The sequence below is a fragment of the Pristis pectinata genome, chromosome 8 (assembly GCF_009764475.1).
Source record: "Pristis pectinata isolate sPriPec2 chromosome 8, sPriPec2.1.pri, whole genome shotgun sequence".
In the NCBI taxonomy this organism is placed as follows: domain Eukaryota; kingdom Metazoa; phylum Chordata; class Chondrichthyes; order Rhinopristiformes; family Pristidae; genus Pristis; species Pristis pectinata.
In genome coordinates this window covers 87,873,360-87,891,889 of record NC_067412.1, presented here as the reverse complement: position 1 = coordinate 87,891,889, position 18,530 = coordinate 87,873,360, and the positions used below count along the sequence as shown (strand labels likewise).

The following is an 18,530-nucleotide window of genomic DNA, read 5'->3' as shown; positions in this document are numbered from 1 at the left end:
ACTGTGTGTTTCAATGTACATGTGACTAATAAAGATATCATCTTATCTTTTCTGGTCCTTCTCCCCCGCAACTAACTTGCTTGTTAAAGAAGGAGTTAGAAAAGACCAGCAGTGAGTCACTGCAACTCTCAGCCAGAAGGCAGATCAGTAGCTCCTTAAAGATCTGGATAACAGGTCATACCACAATGGATAACTCCCAGGAACATCCACCGTATATCTATTAGGCAATTCATTACAATAATGCAGTCCTGGCAATGCACATACAAAGATTTGGAAAAAATGCCGGCACTGGAAAGTTGTGTTTATGAAATTAGGTAACACACGAAAATGAAATACTTGTTGCATGTGATGGAAGTGAGGGAGGAGGTGCACTACATTACACCCAAAATTAAAATTAATGTAACATAGTTCAGTGAGGGAGTGGCAATTGAAGATCTTGGTACCACAGATAACTCACATCCAGTGGTGACACTGAAGAAATCTACCCCCTTGTTTATCATCACTTTGTGTTCGTTGATCAAAATGTAGAGAGTCAGAGAGTTGAAAACTCAGGTAGTATTACCCCACTTTTGACACTCACTGTGCTCTCAAACAGTTGATTCATAAAAGTTGTATGGCACCAAAGAATGTTGAATCTTTCTCCATGGATACCTGAGCATTTGGACGGCTTGGTAACAGAAGCTCCAGCTCGTCTCCTCGGTCAAGCTTCACAATTCCTAAACCAAAATGAGAGAGTTAACAAATGGATGAAATAAAAACAGAAAACTCTGAAAACACTCAGCAGGTCGAGCAGCATTGGCGGAGAGAGAAACAGTTAACTTTTCAGGTCAATGAGCTTTCCTCAAAAATAGGGAAATTTAGAAATCAAATCAAATAAGCTGCAGAGAAGGGGAGGAGTGAAGAGAATAAATGGAATGTCAGTGATGGGGGAGACCTAGAGAAATTGAAGAACACAAGTAATGATGATGATGGCTGAGAGTCGGTATTGATCTAATACCTGCAGAATCACTTGTGTTGTTCAATTTCTCTAGTTCTCCCCCTATCACTGACATTCCATTTGTTCCTTTATTTGTTCAAATAAAAAAGAATGTCGGAAATACTCAGCAGGTCAGTCAGCATCTGTGGAGCCAGAAAAAGTTAACATTACAGGTCATCAGAACTGGTTAGTGCTGATACAAACTGGAAAGCCTTGTTATCTGAAAGTGTTGATTAGTTAGTTTCTCCTTAAGAAACATCATCTTCATCTGGGACTCAATTTAGATAATTTATACTACACGAACACCACAATAAATACATCATTCCCTAATTAGAGGTCAAAACTGCACCTCCAGTTGTTATGAAGGACACACAGCAGTAGCCTTCATAATTGCTTGCTCTGCTTTTATGTTTGCTTTCTGCCTTTTGTTTACCACTACTCAAAGATCCCTGTATAGAAAACATATATTAATTTTTCACTATTTAAGAAATATTCTATCTCTATTCCTCCAACTTAAGTGAAATAACCTGAAATTTTCCAATCATATTTCACCTGCCACCTTCCAATCCATTCACTAAATGCATTGATTAATTGATTAATGGATTGGGGATTGATTAACACACACACAAAATGGAGAGTTGAATTAGACAGGTCATAATCAAAGACCCCATCCACCCACGTCATTCTCTCTCCTCTCCTCTCCTCTCCTCTCCTCTCCTCTCCTCTCCTCTCCTCTCCTCTCCTCTCCTCTCTCCTTTCCTATCAGGCAGAAGATACAGGAGCCTGAGGGCACATACCACCAGGCTCAAGGACAGCTTCTATCCCACTGTGATAAGACTATTGAACGGTTCCCTTATACGATGAGATGGACTCTTGACCTCACAATCTACCTTGTTGTGACCTTGCACTTGGTTGTCTACCTGCACTGCACTTCCTCTGTAGCTGTGACACTTTACTCTGTACTCTGAGTAATGTTGTTTTTATCTGTACCACCTCATTGCACTCTGTACAAACTCAATGTATCTGCACTGTAATTAATTGATCTGTACGATCGGTATGCAAGACAAGTTTTTCACTGTACCTCAGTACAAGTGACAATAATAAACCAATACCAATAAACCCCTTCAGCCATTTTGAGCCCTCTTCACACCTTATTTTTTCCCACATATTATTATATCATCAGAAAACTTTAAATCTGTCTTTTTATCTAAGTTGATCATGTAGATTTTGATAAGTGGAGGCCCCTGTGTTGATTCCTATGGTGCCTCACTGGTACCAGGCAGCTGAACTAAAATAGGACCCATTTACTCCTGTCCCTTCAACAACCAAAATGCATGAATAGAATGCACTGATCATACGAAGTTGATAAAAATCAACTGAAGCATATCTAAGTAAATTTAAATTTGTACGTATACTAGGTGAATTACTGGCTGTAATTGAACAAGAGATTGAAATTTTATACAGATGGATCTCAGAGTAATTTACTTACTGGAATCCAATTAAGGCGTTCAGACTATTAAGATACAAAAATGAATTGTGCAATTTGTTTGCCTTTAATGGACTGCACATTACAACTGTTATTCCTTTTAAAGATTGGAAAAATAATCGCATGAATCATTACCCCGTGGGTCACCTCATCCACCAAATCCAGCATTCCCTAGATTTAATTTGATGGACAACCCTATCCCCTCCAAACTCAGATCAAAGAGACATAATATCCTGTTCAGCTCCTCCATTTATGTAGAAATACGTGAAGCTTCTCTAGCTCCCCAGACTATGACACCACTCTTCCACCAACTCAGATAAGACATACTTTCCTTCCTTCTCACATTCAAACCAATACCTATTAATCTCACTCAGTTCATGTTGGCTCTGCCCGCTTCCTCAGGCCCCTTCAATTTATACTGGCAATCTTCCATTTCCCTCACAGTTAAAAGCCAGTTAAAAATCCATCATAAAAACTTGCATTGTCTTCCTTCCTCTGTCCCAAAACCGCATTGACAGCTCCTCCTCACTTTCCCTCCAAAGTATCACTTCTAGTTTCTGCTCTGCTTCTCCTTCTTCACTCTTATCTACTTTTCCCTTCAATATTTCCCTTCAATAAGGCACGGTAGCATAGTGGTTAGCATAATGCTTTACAGCGCCAGCGACCTGGGTTCAAATCTGGCACTGTCTGGGCTACGTTCTCCCCGTGTCTGCGTGGGTTTCCTCCAGGTGCTCCGGTTTCCTCCCACATTCCAAAGACGTCCAGGTTAGGAAGTTACGGGCATGCTATGTTGGCGCCGGAAAGCGTGGCGACACTTGCGGGCTGCCCCCAAAATCACTAACAAAAGATGTATTTCACTGTGTGTTTCGATGTACATGTGACTAATAAAGGTCTTATCTTATCTTATATTCTCATTACTGAAAGTAAAACTATACTGGAGTAGTTTGGGGATTGATTAACACACACACAAACTGAAGAGTAGAATTAGACAGATCATTTTCGAGTAGGAGACAGTAACCAAGGGCTGCTATAGTGATCAGTGCTCAGGCCCAGCTTTTTCAAATAATGTCAATTATATCAATGAATATCAATTGACATACTGCCAGTATGGAGGCTCCAATGTGCAGGAATGAAAGGGCCTGCAGAAGGTTGTAGACTCAGCCAGCTCCATCACGGCACAACCCTCCCACCACTGAGGATATCTTCAAGAGGTGGTGCCTCAAGAAGGCAGCATAAATCACTAAGGACCCTCACCATCCGGGACCTGCCCCCTTCACATCACTACCATTGGGGAGGAGGTGCAGGAACCTGAAGACACACACTCAATATTTTAGGAACAGCTTCTTCCCCCTCCACCATCAGATTTCTGAACAGTCCATGAACCCATGAACACTACCTCGTTATTCCTCTTTTGCACTATTTATTTATTTTTGTAATTTATAGTAGCTTTATGTCTTCCACTGTACTGCTGCCACAAATCAACAAATTTCACGACATATGTCAGTGATAATAAACCTGATTCTGATTCTGATTTTGATAATCGATATTATAGTTGATGACAGGTATAATATATATTAAAAAAAAGGTGGATGTTGGAAATCTAAAATAAAACCAGAAAATGCTGGAGATACCCAACAAGGCAGGCAGCATATGTGGAGAGAGAAATAAATTTAATGTTTCAGCTTGACGGGAACTGGAAAGGTGGAAGATGAACATGTTTTCGGGTGCAGAGAAGGGGAAGGGGTTGGAGAGAACAAGGCAATGCATGGGGTAGGATGGAGACCAAGACAATGCAGTTGATGTAATCGCTATTGGTGCTGCTGGTGGTAAATGAGTGTTAATCACAGCTGATCTAATGGGAGGTGATGTAAATAGAGGATGATGAACGAAGGCAAAGGATAGGTGAGTTGCATCTCCTGCAGTTTTAGAGTCATAGAGTACTACAGCATAGAAACAACCCTTCGCCCATCTAGTCCATGCCAACCTGATCTTCTGCCTAGTCCCATCTACCTGCACCCAGACCATATCCCTCCAAACCCCATCCAATCTATGTAACCATTGAGACCTCTCTTAAATGTTTGCAGTTGAACCTGCATCTACCATTTCCACTGGCAAGCTCGTTCCACACTCGCATCACCCTCTGGGTGAAGAAGTTTCCCCTCAGATTCCCCTTATATATTTCACCTTTCACCCTAAACCTACTGTATGTCCTCTAGAACTAGTCTCAGCCAACCTTAGGGGAACAAACCTGCATGTATTCACCCCATCCATACCCCTCATAATTTTGTCTACCTCTATAACATCTCCCCTCATTCTCTTGCACTCCAGGGAATAAAGTCCTAACCTATTCAACCTTTCCCTATAACTCAGGTCCTCAAGTCCCAGCAACATCCTTGTAAATTTCTCTGCACTCTTTCAAGTTATTGGTATATTTTCCTGTAGATAGATGACCCACAACTGCACACGATACTCTAATAAATTCTTGTACAACTTCAACATACCATCCCAACTCCTGTACCCAATGCCCTGATTTATGAAGGCCAAAGTGCTAAAAGCTCTCTTACGACCTGACCTGTGACGCCACTTTCAAGGAACTATGGATCTGTATTCCCAGGTCTGTCTGTTCTACCATACACCTCAGAGCCTCACCATTCACCGTGTAAGTCTTACACTGGTTTGTCCTCCCAAAGTGCATCACCTCACACTTGCCTGCATTAAACTCCATGGGAAGATGGGAACATACCATGAAAAGGGGAGTAGTTGTTGTGTGGAGATGGAAGAGAAAGCAAGGAGTCATGGAGTGAACAATTCCATTAGAATGCTGAAATGGGAGAGGTGGAGGGGATGTGTCTGGTGGTAGCATCTATTGAAGGTGGTGGAAATATCTGACACAAGTCCACAGACTCACACAGTTGTCTTGACCAACCACTTGCCACCACCTTGCTTCCCGTAAGGCCTTTCATTCCATTCTCCCAGTTTTCTCCCATTGGATTTATCTGTTGTGATGAAGAGACTTTTATACTTCCTTTGACTTAATCATGGCTTCCTCTCTATCATATTTGGACAGGGTTCTTAACCACATCTGCTCAACTTCCTGCACTTCTGCTCTCATTCCAGAGAATTGGATAAAGCTCCCTTGTCCTCACCTTCCATCCCACCTGTCCCCACATTCAACTTATAATTCTCTGTAATTTCTGCCATTTTCACCAAGATAGTAAGTATCAGGACACAGCGTTCCCTCCTCCCCCTTTCTGCAATCCAAAGAGATCATTCCCTCCATGACTCCCTGGTTCTCTCTTCCATCTCTGCCAAGAACTGCTCCCCTTATTGTGGCACCTTCTCTTGCAATCATAGGAGATGCATCACCTGTCCTTTTACAAATCCCCTTCCTACCATTCCAGTGACTCAAACAGTGGTGATTCATTTAAACTTCTTCCACTTCAGTGTACTTTTAGCATCACATAATTTGGCCCCTTCAATACTTGCGACACCAAATGCAGATTAGGCGACTGCTTTTCGGAGCACCTCCATTTAGTCCGCAAGGATGATCCTGAGCTTCCAGATGCCTTTCACTTTAATGTTCCATCCCATTCCCACTCTCACATTTCTGCCTTTGCCTTTCTACACTTTTCCAGTCAAACTCAGCATAAGTACGAGGGCAAGCATTGTAGTGTAGCGGTTAGCGTAATGCTATTACAGCACCAGCGACCCGGAGTTCAATTCCAGCAGCTGTCCTGTAAGGAGTTCGTACATTCTCCCCGTGACTTTGTGGGTTTCCTCCGGGTTGCTCCAGTTTCCTCCCACATTCCAAAGATGTACGGGTTAGGAGGTTGTGGGTGTGCTATGTTGGCGCGGAAGCGTGTGACAACTTGCAGGCTGCCCCAGAACACTTTACACAAAAGATGCATTTCACTGTGTGTTTCGATGTACATGTGACTAATAAAGATATCTTGATTGGAATAGTACTTCCACCTAGGAATGTTGCAGCCCTTGGGACTCAATATTAAATTCAAAAATTGGTAAATTGGTCACATGTACCAAGGTACAGTGAAAAACTTGTCTTGCTTATAGTCTTTACAGATCATTTAATTACAACAGTGATTTGAGGTAGTACAAGGGAAAACAATAGCAGAATGCAGAATAATGTGTTACAGTTACAGAGAAAGTGCAGTGTAGGTAGGCAGTTAGGTGCAAGGTCATAATGAGGTAGATTGAGAGGTCAAGAGTCCATTTTATCATATTAGGGAACTGTTCCAATAGTCTTATACTAGCGGGATAGAAGCTGTCCTTGAGCCTGGTGGTACGTGCTTTCAGGCTTTTGTATCTTCTGCCTGATGGGAGAGGGGAGAAGATAGAATGTCTGGGGTGGGTGGGGTCTTTGATTATGCTGGCTGCTTACCGAGGCAGCGAGAAGTATAGACAGAGTCCATGGAGGGAAGACTGGTTTCCATGATGTGCTGTCATGGGCAGAGCAGTTGCCATACCAAGCTGTGATGCATCCGGATAGGATGCTTTCTATGGTGCATCGAAAAAAATTGGTGAGGGTCAAGGGGACTTGCCAAATTTCTTTAGCCTCCTGAGGAAGTAGAGGCGCTGGTGAGCTTTCTTTGCCGTGGCATCTACATGTTGGACCAGGACAGGCTATTGGTGATGTTAACTCCTGGGAACTTGAAGCTCTCAACCCTCTTGACCTCAGCACCATTGATGTAGACAGGGAGCGTGTGCACCGCCCCCCTTCCTGAAGTCAATGACCAGCTCTTTTGTTTTGCTGACATCGAGGGAAAGGTTTGTTGTCACTAGGCTCTCCTCGAGGGAAAGGTTGTTGTCACTAGGCTCTCCTCGAGGGAAAGGTTGTTGTCACTAGGCTCTCCATCTCCTTCCTGTACTCCTACTCATCATTATTTGAGATACGGCCCACTGTGGTGGTATCATCTGCAAACTTGTAGATGCAGTTAGAGCAGAATCTGGCCACGCAGTCATGAGTGTATAGGGAGTAGAGTAGGGGGCTGAGGACGCAGCCCTGTGGGCACCAGTGTTTTTCGATAATCATGCCATAGGTGTCACTGCCTATCCTTACTGATTGTGGTCTGTTGGTCAGGAAGTCAGAGATCCCGTTACAACGGGAGGTGCTGAATCCCAGGTCTTGGAGTTTGGAGATGAGTTTGCTTGGAATTATAGTATTGAAGGTGGAGCTGTAGTCAATAAATAATAGTCCTAACATGGGTGTCTTTACTGAAATACTAAAATTTCATGTAACCAGCCTCCTGTTTGTGTTAGAATTGGCCAGTTCTCATGTCAGCTAATTTCTGGAACATCAGCTCAGTTTTTTCCTCTCTCCACAGATGCGACCTGATCTGCTGAATATTTCACATTTGAAATATTCACATTTACAACATTTCTTGTTTGTTTTTCTTTGTCTCTCCCTGTCTCATTTGCTCCTCAACTTACACCTTCTTCAGACTGATTAATGAGCATTCATCTCCCTCTCTTAGATGGAGCCAACAGAATGTTTGCATTTTGATTGTTTTGAACTCCATTCTATCACAAGCATTTCCTTTGTTCTTTCCACCCCTCCCTCTTCTCTCCAACTTAAAGCGTGCCTTTTTTTCCTCACCTTTCCATGGGATAAAAGCCAATCAATCTACAATGTTAACTGTGCTTCTCTCTCCACAGTATGTTACGGAGCTGCATCCTAAGGTATTGCTGGCCATTGGAGGCAGTGATAAAGTGCAGCAAAAGGGGCTTGATTCAGGTTAGTGTATGACCTCAATCAGGAGTTTTTACTTGACATTCCAAAGAGTGATATGGATAGACAATATACACTTGTACAGCCCAGGACTTACCAGCAGTGAAACATGTATTACTGGCCGTGTTGTTTGGCATATTTTGAATGCACCGAAATAATGTCATTATACGCTGTTCATTCCCAAATACATTACCTTTCTTCTCCGTACAACATGACCCATAGCCATACAGTTATCGTGGTACAGAACCTGTAAAATGAACAATCAATGTTTAAATATGGTCTGGAAACAATTAAGTGTTTTACTGTGGAAATTAAAAAGCTGCAAATGCTGGAAATCTGAAATAAAAATAGAAAACACTGGAATCACTCACCAAGTCAGGCAGCATCTGTGGAAAGAGAAAGGGAGTTAACATATCAGGTCAAAGACTCTTCATCAGGACTGTGAAAGAGAGGAAATGTGTCAGATTTCACTTCCATGCACGTAAAACTACTGTGTTTTCCCTCGTCCTCAGTTCTGAAGGGTCTTTGACCCGAAACATTAATTCTGTGCCTCTTTCCACGGATGCTGCCTGACTTGCTGAGTGTTTCTGGTAGTTTCTGTTTTTATCTGTGTATTACTGGACTGAAATAACAAACCTAAGGATTTTCATGTATAGTTGTAGATTAGAACATGTAAAATATAATGTCATACATGTTCATTTAGGTACATGAACTGTCTGTTGCTGTTGAGACGATCTCGACAATGCTGTGATATATTGGAGAATTAAACTGTTGGATAAAATATCCAGTGGAATTGACAAGTAAGAAAATTAGGATTTATGTTTTTTTCTGGTTTGTGGCACTGCTGATGCCCTGTATTTCAAGGCCTTGTTTGCTAATTAGATCTTTTTGGATTATTACTAATTACAACAAATGGAATTAGAGTAGGAGGTAGTTAAGAATTGGCAGTGGAGCTATGTTTTGTTAATTATAATTGGAATAGTTGAAAAATTGCAGGCATGTCAGTGATTGGACTGTTAATTTGAATAATTAGATTGAGGTTAGGGTTTGTCAGTTGTCAAATATTTGAAGCTGGAAGTTCCTAACAGGTATATAGCGTACTTAGGGTTTAGAATAGTTGGAAAGCAGCCTTATTTAGAGTAATAGTTTGGGAGTTACTAATGAGAGTTAGTGGGCTGGACTTGCTAATTGAAATATTGTTAATTGAAGTTTTATTCATCATTTCTGAAAGTTCATAGTTCAAGAAAGATACAAACTGATTTTATTAATGCAGAAGTGAAGTCATAAGCTGTGTGAATTTATTACTAAGTTAGACAGCAAAATTAATTGGTCATCATAATTGAATCGTTATACATTTTTCTGTTTCAGAGTTGTATTGTCTTGCTGAAGGCAAAAATTGTAATTGAAAATTTCTAGTAATTGGTATTGCAGAGTACATCCATATAAACTTAATATCAAGAAATACTCAAATGTGAACATTTTCAGAATCAGAATCAGGTTTATTATCACTGACACGTCGTGAAATTTGTTGTTTAGCGGCAGCAGTACAGTGTAAGACATAAAAATTACTATGTTATGAAAATAAATCATAGAAGAAGATTAGAAATACTCCAGTGTGCTGCTGCATATGTAACTTCTTCCTGAGTTGATTAATTTTTGCCCATATGCAGTGTTCTGAGGTATGGCATTTTATACCATTTAAAAAGAGAGAAGAACTGTGAGGCCTGGAATTTTTTTTCAGCACTGTGACTTTGATCTTGATACAGGCTCTGGCCCCCTATCTTCCTGGCAGAACACCTTTACCTTCTAGTCTCAAACTTTTGTGCAGGTCCATGCCTCGACACCAACCTTGCTCAGCTGCCTGACCCAGGCCCTGATCCTCAGCCTACCTCAACACTCCCCTCTCTTCACTGTTCCCCCAAGCCTCAGTCCTGGACAACACAACAAAACTTGCAACATCCTCTCAACTATCTCTCCTTCTGTCTCCAGCATTAATCACCCAAAAGCCAATCAGGTGTTTTACCCCATTTTTTTTACAACTAACGTACAGAGATGTTGAAAAAAAAATGCACCCATTGTTCATATGCCCGTATGAATTTCCTTCTCAGTTGCTTATAGTGCCTAGGACATTTATTGCACTATTGTCTAATTCCTGGTGTTTCTAGGGCCATCTGGAGGAATTTGCTACCAAATCTCTAATCTGCTAATGGAAGTATGCCAGAGAAGTGTGTGTGGATGCCCAAACTGTGAATTTCTTCTAACATCTAAGTGGCAAAGAGAGCCTGCAGAATGCATCATTTTGGTGCTCTGCAAATAACTAAAAATCTCACTTTTACAACTTATCCATATCGATAGCCCTACTCTTCACTTGTTATTGTTACATTAGGCTTACCTGACTGTACACAGTATAAAAGCGGCTTACCTGACTGTACACAGTATAAAAGCCTTCTTCTCTCACAATTATTTATCAGAACTTTTTTCCAATGCCTCACCCCTCTGAGAAGCCACAATCCAGGGAATAAAGGTTGAATCATCTGTTGATATAACATTAAAAGGCATTGAGGAAGGAATCCAGTAAAACAAGGATATTTTGGCAATTGTGAAGATGATACAGGTTATAGTATATATTGGTTGGGTTAATTAAACAGCAACATGAACAAAATGAATACACAGACATTTTCTAAAAACTACTTTTATGTTTGTATTGGTGTTCATTTAATGATTTTAGTTTACTTGACTACAGTAATTAACCTTTCAAAATGTATATTAACTTCCTCCATTTTATTATTTGCACCTAATTCTTGAGTAATGACTCCAGGTGGAGTTCACAAATTAAAAACACAAACATATGATTTCTGCCACGTCCCTTACTTGACTAATGAGAGGAGGACTGGTGGGACATAATTAATTAATTAGTGCACAAAAGCAACAACCTTTAATTGTTACCTGCCTCTCCTCACCCTGTGGTTTGATAGCGTGTTTTAGAATGTATACATATGATTCAGACATGTCCAATATTGTGATTTATTCCACTGGCATATTAATCCAACATGTTACTGGGTATTTAAGTTACAAACAGATCTGGCACTAAAAGACTTTAGCTAATTAGACACTGGTCTGTTTCCTTTTCAAGATGAAAACCAAGATTGAATGGTTGTAGGAGGAGCAAGGTGAAACACTTTGATAAGAGTCGGATGTGGTTGAGAAGTTTTTTAAAGATTATATTCACTTGGGACCTTCAGCTGAAAGAAGAACTCAGCTGGCATCTTTCGCCACAACTGCACTTGACCACCTTGAAACACTATTTATTATAACTCTCTACCTCTGTAATCCCTCTCTAAACCCATCAGTTTTTCATTTCCTTTCTCCTGTAAAACAAATGTAACCAACTTTTCCATTTGACTTGATGTCCATTTTTCTACTTGTAGCATTGTCAAATGTCTTGGGCATTTTTTATATGTTAGAGTGCCTCATAAACACGTTGATTGCATTTTGGCACCAAAACAAAAGACAATCACAAGATTCGGGCCTTACATCAAATGTATCCTGTTTCATATCAGTTTTGCTCAACACCCTGTCTGCTAAAAAAAATTAGGTGGGACTTCTGATGGAAAAAGTACGTTCATAGCAGATAAGCAGTATTTGACAAGATAGAATAAATAAAAGGAACAAGTTAGAGAAGTTGTTCAAGTGAAAGAAACACCAAATGGTGAGTAGATCACAGTTGGTTATATTCCAGAATCCTAAAGGAAATAGTGTAGGAAATAACAGAAGCCTTAGAAGTTAATTTTCAGCATTCTACGTATTTACAGCACAGTATCAGACCTTGCTGAATTACCTTGCTGAATTGTGCTTCTGCCAGTATCAGGGATCAGTTGCAAGAAAGATATCTGTTCTACAAAGAAAAGGTATTCGTTAGTTAATTTTACATTAATTGCAGTTATAATCACACTCCTCTCTGATAATTGATTAACCAATTGATTGTTAATATTTTGAGTTAAATTGTAAGTTATAGTTTCCCTTTTTGGTTCTCGAAATGAGATAATCAGCTTTTCCCTGTCTGAAACTTAGAATCCAAAACATAGCTTGAATTAAATCTCCTTAGTATAGTCCACCAAGGGTTATAGGTTTATAAAAAAAAGTCAAGACCTTCAAGCAACATCTTAAAGTTCTTACCATTAATGCAAACGAAACCTTGAAACAAGCTGTAACTCCACTTCAGTATAATGTGTGTCTGTTCCTAACAGCAAAAGAAGTTGTCCCTCTTCCCCTTTCTCCTACAATGGGATATATTCCCTCCCCTTCAAACAGCTCTGTCACTAAAAACAAAAGAGATGGCAGATGCTGCAATCAGGAACAAAACACAGAATCTGGAGAAACACCTGCTTGACCCAATGAGTTCTTCCAGCATTCTGTTCTTTGTGCTCTGTCATTTGCTTCTCCATTCTTGAGATTCCCTTCTGTCTCCCTAGATTCTAAGTTCCATACATTATTTCATTTACTTAATCATTAATAGCTAGCGAGTGTATGCTATGGTGGTGTGCTGGAGTGGGTAGGGAGTGGGTAGGGTAGCGAGTTGGGAGTGGGTAGGGTAGCGAGTGTATGCTATGGTGGTGTGCTGGAGTGGGTAGGGAGTGGGTAGGGTAGCGAGTGGGAGTGGGTAGGGTAGCGAGTGGGAGTGGGTAGGGGTAGCGAGTGTATGCTATGGTGGTGTGCTGGAGGTGGGGTAGGGAAAGCTTATTTGGGTAAGTCAGCTTCTGTATTACCCCACATGTTTATCAGAAACAGGATGTTCGTCATGGCATTTTCATAGGAATTTAAATTCTTCAAAGTCTTTGGAGAGCAACTGTTCCTTTCTATCTTCAAGTGAATCTGGTCGCCACGAGTAGCACAAATTGAGCTGATGGCAACTTGACTGCCTGATTTACATTGCACCTGATTTCATCTTCAATGAAGTCAATGGAAAAGAAAATAGGCCTATGATGTAAAAAAGGCTGCTGCTCTTCAATTAGTGCCAATTGCCAAACTGGCGATATACTTTCAGGCCAACACTGATTCAAAGAGGAGTGTGGAAAGGCATACTAGGAGTAACATCAATACCTAAAGATGAAGTCCCAACCTGATAAATTAAAGCTGCAACACAGGACTTTGTGGGTGCTAACAACAATGCAAATTTAGTGATCCCATGATAAATGGAGCAGGTCAATGGCTCGCAATCCTGCCACATCTAGTCATGAATGGTGACGGACATTTGAATAGCTGATAGAAGGAGCAGGCTTCTCCATACTCAATAATGGCAGGAGTCTGCATAGGAATGCGAGGACAAGGCTGAAATATTTGTAGTGATCTTAAGTTTTTTGAATGATCTGCCTCAGTTCCCTCCTTAAGTCCCCACCATTGTAGAAGGCAGTCTCCAGTCAATTCAATTCCCTCCATATAAAGAAACAGCTGAGAGCACTTGGATGCAGTGAATGTTACGGGATTCATCAAATCCTGCTGTAGGACATGATACAGAGCTGGCCACACCTCCACCCACACTGTTCAAGTGCAGGTACAACACTGGCATCTACACCAGCAATGTGAAAAATCTCACAAATCCAGTCCAGCTAATTACAGTCCAATCAGTCTACTCCAATTGTGATGGAAGATGCTGCTGTCCAGTGAGACTTCCTCACCCCCTCGCCAATGTTCATTTGTGCCAGGCAATGACCATCTCCAATAAGAGAGAGTCCAACTACTCACCCTTGACATCATTGGCATTGCCATTTGCCAGTGCCCCACCATTAGCATCCTGGGTGCCTGGGGGTGGGAGTGCCAAATTGACAGCCACGTAAAACAGGTCAGGAGGCTAGGTATCCTCATTGCCATTACCCTCAAAGCATTTCCACCAGCTACAAGGCATGTTTTAAGAGCATGATGGAATGCTCTCTGTCTGCCTAGATGAGGACAGCTCCAAATGACACAAAGAAGCTCAGCACAATCCAGGACAAAGTAGTTGCTCCATTGATGCCAACACTTTAAACTTTCACTCTCTCCACCACCATTGCACAATGGCTACAGTGCATCTCTTCTGCCAAATGCACTGCAGTTACTTGCCTGGACTATTCCAGCATCACCTCCCAAACGTACACCTTTAACCACTCAGACAGACAAGGGTAGTGGGTGCAGGGAACACTACCTTTCGCAGGTTGCCCTCCAACACATGCTGGAAATATATCACTGCTCCTTATTTGTTACAGGGTCTAATCCTGGAACACACTAGCCAACAATATTCAGGGAGTACCAGAAGGACAACAGTAGTTCAAGAAGGCAACTTGCCACCAACTTTTCAAGGGTAAATAGGGGCAAGCATTATGTGTTTGACTTGGCATTGATATCCATATCTCATAAATGAATTAAAAGACATAACCAACCATTTAATAAGATCATGTCTGACTCTGCATTTCAAATTTACTATGCTGGCTTATCTCCATACCTTTGAGTCCTTTATTATTAAAATTCGGATCTCAGCCTCAAATATAACCAATACTGAGCATTATAGACCTCTAAAGCAGAATATTTCAAAAATTTAGGAACTTTGTGTATAAAAAACTTTTCCCATCTGAGTTGTAAATGTGCAATTATTATCTCAAGACTATGTCCCCACGTTTGGTTCTCAATTCTTATCAGAAGCTTCTCTGTCTTGATGAATTCACTCTTCATTGTTCTATACAGCAGTGGATATAGGTCAACTTTCCCAATTGCCCTTCCTGGGAAAAAATTTCTTTCCCAGGAATCAATCCTGTAAATTTACCTTGCATTGATTCTAAGTCCTTCCTTGGGTACATAGACCCAAAATGCCCACAGTAATCTAAAAACTTGCATAGTCACATCAGGACTTCCTTAATTTTTTACTCTAGCCTCTTGTAATGAAGAACAACACAACATTTGCTGCTTTAATTACTTTATGTACCTGCATTTTCACTTTTTGCTTGAATTATTACACTTGGTTCCTCTGTACATAAATATTTGCGAGTTCCTCATAATGTACATAAAAATCCTTTTCTTGCGCCCAAATGCACAAACTCACATTTTCCCACATTGTACTCCATCTGCCACCTCTTTGCCTTTTCACTTGACATGAGTATTTTTTTATATTGACTCTTTGGTTTAGAAATTTATTTTAATGGCTTTAAAGCAACATCACCCTAATGCTGTTTTTGCAAATTACATTATGATCAAGGTCTTCAAATGCAAGTTTGCAGAACAACATTGTTGTTTTCCTGTATTATATCATGCTGAAACTGGCATATCAGTTTAGTGTGGCAATCGCAGTTGATTAATTGCAGGTTCTTGGTATTTATCAGAGCTGGTATAATTTCTGCAGCCAGGTCTTAAAGGGGCATAAAGTAACACAAGCTACGGTGGAGCTGGAATGCTCCCAGAGATCAGAGGACCTGGGGAGGCTGATGACGAATGGTGCCTGGAGGAAGCATGTTCTATTAGTGTGAGGGTTATGGAGACCCACCAGGGTTATAGGAACATAGAATGTACAACAGTACAGCACAGGAACAGGCCCCTCAGCCCACAACGTCTGTGCTGAGCATGATGCCAATTTAAACTGCACATCAGCCTGCACGTGGTCTATATCCTTCTACTCCCTGCCTGTCCATGTGCCTGTCAAAATGTCTCTTAAACGTTGCTATCATATATGCTCTCACCACCTGCCCTGGCAGTGCATTCCAGGCACCTACCACTTTCTGTGTAAAAAAAAACCTTGCCACATAATCTCCTTTCAATTTTCCCCCCCTCACTTTAAAGCTCTGCCCTCTAGTATTGACATTTCCATCCTGGGAAATGTTGAATGTTTTGTTGGAGGTTGCTAGGGAAGTCACTGTAAGGAGTAACACTACATGTGAATGCAGTCTGTGAATGCAAGCTACGAAATACGTAGTCTTTATCTTGATTATAATTTTAAAGTCATTCGCTTACTTTCACAAGGTCTTGTATCTCTCCTTTTTCTTGTAAGACTCGTGATTTCATGGCTGTTGTCATTCAGTGTGGTTAACTGTTCTCTTATTTGGAATTGGGCATTACTGTCATTTTTTAGATTTTCAGGCAGATCTTCCTGAGGAGAATTGTGAACAAAATGTGAATAGAAAATTTTAGTGTTTGTTTTTCCTCTCTCCTGAGTCCATAGATTGGAAAAAATCTCTAATTCCTCACCCATCAACATTCTTCATCTGTGAATGTATACAGTGAATGTTAACATATTTCACTGTGGGAGGCATGAAAGCTGATCTTAGTTTGATCAACACTCTGAGACTGGATATACTGCCAGTCCACTCCAGTCATTACCAGGAAACTTGGATGAGAACTCCACAGTCCCTATAGTTTAGGATTGCTGACGTAAATTGGTTGCTCATTAAGTGTTGCCCAATTTACCCTGTGCATTGAATCTGTCTACTTAAATGGGTTGAAGGGCCAGATATGAAGTGTATTGAGTCCCTTGGCTCATGAAGTTATGGAGTGTCCATGGACTCAATGGTGAACCTTGCTGCTCCACACCACCACCACCCCCCCCCCCCCCATCAATACACTAATCCCAGAGGCACACTAAACTTTTTAAGGTCATGTGGCTCCTCAGTACTGCTGGCAGCTCTGCCTTGGCTGTTCCCTCAGGCAGAGAGGGCTGTGAGCAGTGGTTTAGTCACAGGCAATCGAAAGTAAGATCCTGCCCATAACCAATCTGACGGCCTTTAGACAGCTCAGACTGCCAGAAGGCCTGTTTTCTGTTTCCACTTGTCTCTGAAGATCAGAGACATTTAGAAACAGTCAGAAAAATATAAATAATTTTAAAACATTAAAATTCACAATACAAATTAAAGTCATAATTCACTTTAAAAAATGCACTTAACTGATGTGGTAATTGAAACATTAATATCAATTAAAATACTCGATGACTCTAAAATAACAACGACATTTACCTTCACTTGTCTTTTGAATGAACGTCAATGACTCCATTCAAATGATTGAGGTCATGCTCAATGCACCAGCTATGATTGGCATGAAGCTGAGGGATGGGATATAAAGGGTATCCAGATCTTCAGCTCAGTGAGTTATGGAATAAATGTGAAATCCAAGGGCTGAGCGAGAGGTTAGATGTGCCTGGATCCTAACTCCAGCACATTCCATCATTAAGTGCTGCAGTGCACAAGCCCAGAGGTCTGGAATGTGCTGACGCACATACTGCAGCTAGTCAGCAAGCAGTTCCCCCGGAAACATCAGCCTGCCATCTGCACAAGAAGGCCCATATCACCTCAGTTCCATTCAGTTATCTGTCAGAAAAAATTTGATTGCTTATGATCCTCATTAGTGCAGGCTTTACCAATGCTCCTCTTTAGCTATCTGCTGAAAGGTACAGGAGAAAGGTAATCTCACTCTATTTGCAGTTTATATTTGTGGAAGAGTCTTAAGTAATAACAAAGGAGGAATCTGTGGACGTTGAGAAATGGTACCACTACCTAATCAGTATAGAGAAGCACTTTTAATGGGTGACAGAGTACTTAGAGCCAAATATTTGGATACATTGTACATAACCATACAATGATATGTGTACTAACATTGGGATTTGGGTCATATTATTGTGTCATACTCTATAGTTGCCTAGGGCAATTGAAAAAAGTTGTTACTGCAAGGAAACTATTTTCTATCTGCCTGGAGCTCCATTAATGAAATAATCTTTTTGCATTTATCAACATAAAATTGTTATCCTTTATTGTCAGTTGTCACTTGGTCGTTAGTATTATGCTTTACTCCCATTCACTATGACAACTGAGAATAGAGGGTGACACTTAGAATTTACTCCAGTAAATGAAAAAACAATCCAAGAGATTTCGTGGAAATATTTCCTTACCATTTCCTTTTCATGCTGCATTGAGCTATCCTCAACATTTACTCTGGTCCTCTTGTTAAAAACATGAAGCTGTTTATGGACATTTGCCAGTTCACTTCGTAGATCACTTATTTGCTGCAGCAGTATCACCAGCAGTGACAAACAGCATAAAACAGCCAAGAAGAGGACAACAACAGTTATAACAAACCCTCTCATGATAGATCTGGTCCTTGATTCCGGTAAATTATTCCAGTATTTGGCTTGCATCGTAACTTAAATAGTTTTTCTTTCTTAGTTCCAGTCACTCTGGTACAATTCTTTTACTCAACAGAGGAAGTTCGTATTACAGAAGGCGTTATTTTGCAATGAGAACAGGAAATTGTATTTCATGGAAATATTTGCATAATTAAATTGTTTTTTTTTAAAAGGGCCTTATCATCTGTTATTT

At 40.7% G+C, this 18,530-nt stretch overlaps 1 protein-coding gene across 1 annotated transcript; it reads right to left on the bottom strand.

Moving 5' to 3' along the window:
* Positions 1 to 580: 580 nt before the first annotated feature.
* LOC127573437 (tumor necrosis factor ligand superfamily member 13B-like) lies at positions 581 to 18,396 on the bottom strand. Its single transcript, XM_052021662.1, is given in 8 exon segments — positions 581 to 716; positions 8,306 to 8,401; positions 8,404 to 8,455; positions 10,631 to 10,671; positions 10,674 to 10,742; positions 12,047 to 12,103; positions 16,180 to 16,315; positions 18,104 to 18,396. Coding segments are annotated over 8 exon segments (813 nt in total). The 5' UTR covers positions 18,350 to 18,396; the 3' UTR covers positions 581 to 600.
* Between the last annotated feature and the right edge of the window lie 134 nt (positions 18,397 to 18,530).